The sequence below is a fragment of the Lontra canadensis genome, unplaced genomic scaffold (assembly GCF_010015895.1).
Source record: "Lontra canadensis isolate GAN:19392208 unplaced genomic scaffold, GSC_riverotter_1.0 scaffold125, whole genome shotgun sequence".
Classification (NCBI taxonomy): Eukaryota; Metazoa; Chordata; class Mammalia; order Carnivora; family Mustelidae; genus Lontra; species Lontra canadensis.
In genome coordinates, this window is record NW_022631119.1 from 3,191,321 (window position 1) to 3,197,320 (window position 6,000).

The 6,000-nt window shown below is 38.8% G+C and overlaps 1 protein-coding gene across 2 annotated transcripts in view; it reads left to right on the top strand.

The window, feature by feature from the left end:
- ZFP30 (ZFP30 zinc finger protein) overlaps nucleotides 1–5,562 on the top strand; it is a 56,426-nt gene extending 50,864 nt beyond the window's left edge. Inside the window, exon 8 of one of the 2 annotated variants that reach the window (XM_032842099.1) lies at nucleotides 4,377–5,562. In XM_032842099.1, coding sequence (XP_032697990.1) covers nucleotides 4,377–5,497 — 1,121 coding nt within the window. In that variant the 3' untranslated portion in view covers nucleotides 5,498–5,562. Of the gene's footprint in view, nucleotides 1–3,806 lie in introns of both variants that reach the window. The other variant, XM_032842092.1, reaches the window with a different exon arrangement.
- The last annotated feature ends 438 nt before the right edge of the window (nucleotides 5,563–6,000 follow it).

Sequence of the window (6,000 nt, forward strand, 5' to 3'; positions counted from 1 at the left end):
TCTACTGGTTAGAGTGTGAGAGAATATGGTGTCACAGGAAAAGATGTCTAGACCCAGAATGAGACAAGAGTTCTAGTGATGAACAAGGATGCAGGAAACCAGGGCTTTCCAGGAGTATTGGAATACCCAGAGATGTCAAGCATTACAGGGTTGGTCCTGGAGTAGTTTCTCTGGGAAAGGTGAATACTTCTTCCTATTATAGGCTAAGGGTAGTGACATTGTTGGACGAAGAGCTGATGGAAGTCAAGCCTTCCTGGGAGAAGGCAGCCTTAATAGCACGGTGTGGAGGTCTTACCAACATCCAAAGCTCTGGGGCCTCTCTTGTAAGCTGTAGCAGGTGGAGTGGGTATTTGATATTAGAGAGAAATACAGGTGTAGCATTGCTGGAGTCTGTGACTGGGAACAGCTTTTCAGGAATAGCAAAGGGATGTGAAGTTTCAGGGGAGCCCTGAAAGGATGTAAAGCAGGTGGGGAGGCTGAGGATAGAGGGAAGAGCATTCTTGGCAGAGGCAACAGTGTCCTGAAGGCCATAGGAGGATGGAGCTTGGTGTAATATGAGGTATTCAGAGAAGGCCCTTGTAGTTGGAGCCTAATGCAGGACAGGTGCCAGGTGTGAGTTTGGAGAGTCTGACAGGGTCTAGGCCAGAAAGAACCTTCTAGGGGTTCTAAAAATGACTCGGTGGAGGTGCTCGGGTGGCTCAGTTGGTGCATCTAACTCTTGATTTTGGCTCTGGTCATGATCTTGACGTCCTGGGATGGAGCCACATCACTGGGGAGTCTGCTTGAGGATTCTCTCCGTCTTCCTCTGCCCCTCCTCCCACTTGCATGTGTTCTCTCTCTCTCTCTCAAATACATAATCAAATCTTTAAAAAAAAATGACTTGGTGGGTTATGAGCAGCATTTATTTTTATTTTTTGGTTTTGTTTTGTTTCTTAAAGAAAATAACACAGAAGAGAACATTTAAAAAAATACCAGAATGCATTCCGTGTAGCAAAGATAATTTCATGACCTATTTGTTTTATGTTTGTGTATTGGATCATAATATAACATGTATTTCTTATCTTTGAATTTTGACCCCAAAGCATTTGTGAGCTAATGAAGAATCTTGAGCAGGACAGTGAAACAATGCACTTTACATGCTTAATTTACATCACTCTTGACTGCCAGATGGAGATTAGAAGAAAGGGTCTCAGGACATGATGGAGTGGGTTATTGTTCTGCTTCAAAGAGGAGGTGCCCTAGCCTTCCTCAGAGTGCTGGTAGTGGCACTGGGGATAAGCAAACAGATTCAAGGGCAATTTAGTAGATCAGTTCAGCAGCAGTTGAGGGGGGCAAGAATGAAAGAGGTCTCCCAAAATCCTGCTTTTCAGACTCCATTTTGTCATCATTTATGCACTTTTCTTGTTTCTTCCATTTATTTAATACAACAAAAGGAAACGTTTAATCATGTTATTATAACTTAGAGAGCACTTGGTTCTAAACTGGATTTGTTTGATCCCTTACACTGTTCCATTAATCACCATATTCCAGTTGGGTTCTTTCCTAGTGGTATGTGGTTTTTGTAAGCCATATTGTGCTTCTCTTTCAAAAACATAGTAAAACCCAGATACTCTCATCCCAGTACATTTTGCTGACATGAGTTGATGTTAAACTGAGCTGCATGAGGTTTTCTGTTTTTGTTTATCATTTCTTTCTGCTTTTTAGCAAAAGTATGCTTTCCTTGGATTTCTGACTCATTTCTTTTTAAAAAGGATTTTAGAGTGGGGAGGGGCAGAGGAAGAGGGAGAGAGAATCTTAAGCAGGGTCCATGCCCAGCAGAGCCCGATGTGAGGCTCAGTCCCACAACCCTGAGATCATGACCTGAGCTGAAATCAAGAGTCAGATGTTTAAGTTACTGTGTCACCCAGGCGCCCCTCTGATTCATTTCTAAAGACTGTTTAAACTTGATTTTGCTGGTTTATGTTGATTTTTCTCTCTTAGTATCATCCTCTGTTACATTCTACAGCCTGTGCGCAGTGTCGTCAGAGACTGTGCCTCACGCTCCAGTCCTATTGGATAGTGTTCTACATTTAAAAGTTACACCTACTCGTCTTTGTTCAGAATGACTTAAAATTTTCTTTACTGTGTAAACGTGTCAGTATTTTTAGAATATTGTGGAAGTGATTTCTGGGAGAAATGAGAACATTTGACCTTGAGTGGAATGTACTGGGAAGGAAGACCTAAAAAAAATGTATAAAGAGAGAAAGAAAATACTGTGTGTGCTTTCTGTGTTCTGGTGAATAGCTATAAACAGGTATATTTTTTTCTACACTTATAAAGCTTGAGGAGTAGGAAGATCAACATAAACAAATGAAATACAATTCTAGAATTGGCAAAATGGACACAAGAGTGAGGAATAAGGTGGATGTGTAGAGATTAAGATAAAGCACGGACCAGGTAGAGTTTTCCGGGATAGTCTTCCTGAGCAGCTGCCGTTTAAGTTAGGACATTTCTGATAAAAAGGTATTGGCCATGCAAAGAGCATTTCTGGAAGATGGAGCAGCATGTGAAAATCTGAAATGGGAAAGAATTTGATATGTTCCAGGAACTTAAATAAAGCCAGTAAGAGCATTGTTCCTGAAAATAGTAATGGTTCAAAATGAGGTCAGAAAGGTAATCAAGGAATGGATCATGCAGGGGCTTTTGGGCTGTGAACAGGAATTTGGATTTTATTTGAAGTACAAGGGGTAAACCACTGAAAAGTTTTAAGCTGTATTTTCAAAATTTTTTCCTAGACCAGAAGCATCTGGGGAGATTGATAAATGAAGGAAAATTTGCATTTTTCAGGTTGTCGATAAATATTGAGTGTCAATAATGCGCAAGTAATGGTTCTAGGCATGAAAAATAAAGCAGAGAATGAAGCAAAGTCATTGCTTTGACTAAGCATGGGGGAGACAGACAAGGCACCAACTTTAAGAATAATGTATCCGTTAGTGATAAATGTAATATAGGTGCAATTCTATATTAGGTGTTTTGATAATGTGACATTTGAGCAGAAAACTGAAGTGAGAGAGCAGATACCTGGGGAAAGAGCATTCCAAAAGGTAAACACAGAGGCATATGCTTGGCATTTTTGAACAGCAAGGAAGCCATTGTGCTGAGAACAGAATGAATAATTAGGAGTGGTAAGAGACAACATCAGAGAAGGGCAAACTCTTGTAGAGTAAGGTCTTGTGGGCCATAATAAGTAAGGACTTTGGGTATTATTCTGAGATATAAACTCTTAGAAGATTTTTGCAGGGGAGTAATATGATATGAATTACATTTTCAAAGAATTCTTCTGGCTTCTGTGTGAAGGTAGGGGCCAAGTTCAAAAAACAGAGACCAGTTAAGAGGCTATCACAGTGAGAGACAGGTGGCTTGGCCTTGGGTGATAGTAGTGGATGTGGTCAGATACTTGATAAACTTTAATAGGAGAGGTAATAGGACTTGTTGCTAGATTGGATATCTACCCAGACATTTGATCGAATGTTTCCAGGGGATGGTTTTTGCAGTTATTTTATAAGCTTCCTTGGTTGGATTCTAATCTACTCCAAAGTTTAAGCACCCCACACTCATGTTTCTACAATTACTTTCTTCCCTTAAACTCCCCTTATTCTATGTTTCCTCCTTGTACCTTTTATTTTAATTGCACAAAATCTTTCAGCACTGTTTCAGCCATTGTGTTCTTATAAGAACTTTTACTTTATCTACAATTTTTACTTTAGAAGTTTCATTTCTCCTTGTAAACAGAAGCAGCAGGAATTTGCTTTCTTGTTATCTTCTAGACTTGGAATCCAATTGTGAGACCAAAAAGTCATTTCCAGAAAAGGGAGCTTATGAAATGGAATCACTGCAGTGGGAAAATATGAGGAAACCTATCAGCCATAACCTTGATTACAATGGTCTTAGAGATACAATGGAGGGCAAAGGAATGTTTGAAGGTCAACAGAAAAGTCAGGAAGGACTTTACATGCACATGAAAATTACCAATGGTGAAAAAGCCACTCAGAGCCATTCTATGTCACCTACTCTTCAGATAAATCCTACCAAGGAAAAATTGTACAAATGTAAGGAATGTGAACAAGCTTTCAACTACTTGCCATGCCTTACTCAACATGAGAAGAGTCATAATAAAGGAAAACACTCCGAAGTTAAGAAACGTAGGAAGACCTTCAGCAAAAAGCCAACCTATATTCAACATCAGAGGATTCAGAATAGTGAAAAGCCTTATGAGTGTATGGAATGTGGGAAGGCTTTTGGTCGTAGTTCTGATATGATTCAACATCAGAAAATTCATACTAATGAAAAACCTTACCAGTGTAAGGCATGTGGGAAGGCTTTTATTCGTGGTTCACAGCTCACTGAACATCAGAGAGTTCATACAGGAGAGAAACCATATGAATGTAAGAAATGTGGGAAAGCCTTTAGTTATTGTTCACAGTATACTCTCCATCAGAGAATTCATAGTGGTGAAAAACCCTATGAATGTAAGGAATGTGGGAAGACCTTTATTCTTGGCTCCCAGCTTACTTACCATCAGAGAATTCATAGTGGTGAGAAACCCTATGAGTGTAAGGAATGTGGAAAGGCCTTTATTCTTGGTTCACACCTTACTTATCATCAAAGAGTTCATACTGGTGAAAAGCCTTACAGATGTAAAGAATGTGGGAAGGCCTTTTTATGTGCCTCCCAACTTAATGAACATCAGAGAATCCATACTGGTGAGAAACCCTATGAATGTAAGGAATGTGGGAAGGCCTTTTTTCGTGGCTCACAACTAACTTACCACCTGAGAGTTCATACAGGCGAGAGACCCTATAAATGCAAAGAATGTGGGAAAGCCTTTATTTCTAATTCTAATCTTACTCAACATCAGAGAATTCATATAGGTGAAAAACCCTACAAATGTAAAGAATGTGAGAAGGCCTTTATTTGTGGCAAACAACTTAGTGAACATCAGAGAATTCATACAGGTGAGAAACCCTTTGAATGTAAGGAGTGTGGAAAGGCTTTTATTCGTGGTGCATATCTTACTCAACATGAAAAAATTCATGGTGAGAAGCATTATGAATGTAAGGAATGTGGGAAGACCTTTATTCGTGCCACACAACTTACATATCACCAGAGAATTCATACAGGTGAGAAACCCTACAAATGTAAGGAATGTGACAAGGCTTTTATTTATGGCTCACAACTTAGTGAACACCAGAGAATTCATAGAGGTGAAAAACCCTATGAATGTAAGCAATGTGGGAAGGCCTTTATTCGTGGCTCACATCTTACTGAACATCTAAGAACTCATTCCGGTGAGAAACCCTATGGATGTAAGGAATGTGGGAAGGCCTTTAGTCGTGGCTCAGAACTTATTCTACATCAAAGGATCCATACTGGTGAGAAACCTTATGTGTGTGTTCAATGTGGTAAAGACTTTAGACGTCATTCACAACTTACTCAACATATGAGGCTTCATAATTGAAAAAGCCTTGAATATGATTTAATATAAGAAAGGCTTCCAAAAAAAGAAAGAAAGAAAAGAAAAGAAAAGAAAAGAAAAAGAAAAGGAAAAAAAAGAAAAGAAAAGAGAGGATTCCATGTCTTCAACAACTCTGGAATGTCAGAGACCCGTGTTATGTTCATAATGAATTTAGGACATCTTCTGCTTGTGCTCAACATCTATTAATTTTTAGAAAGCTTATATTAATGAATGCAGAAGTAACTTCTGGAACCCATTAAACATTTTTAAGAATCTCTACACCTTGGAATGTAATGCTGAAATATACCCTTTATTGAACACCATTTCTATTTCACCATTTTCTGTGCAATTGGAGAAGTTACTTCTTTGTGCCTCAGTTTATTTGTGTAAAATAATGTAATGATATCACATTGATTAAATTATAAATGATTAATTGTATGCAACTCCCGTTGGAAGGTATCTGATACTTGGTATCTGTTATTATTGCCATTATTATATGCTGTTAG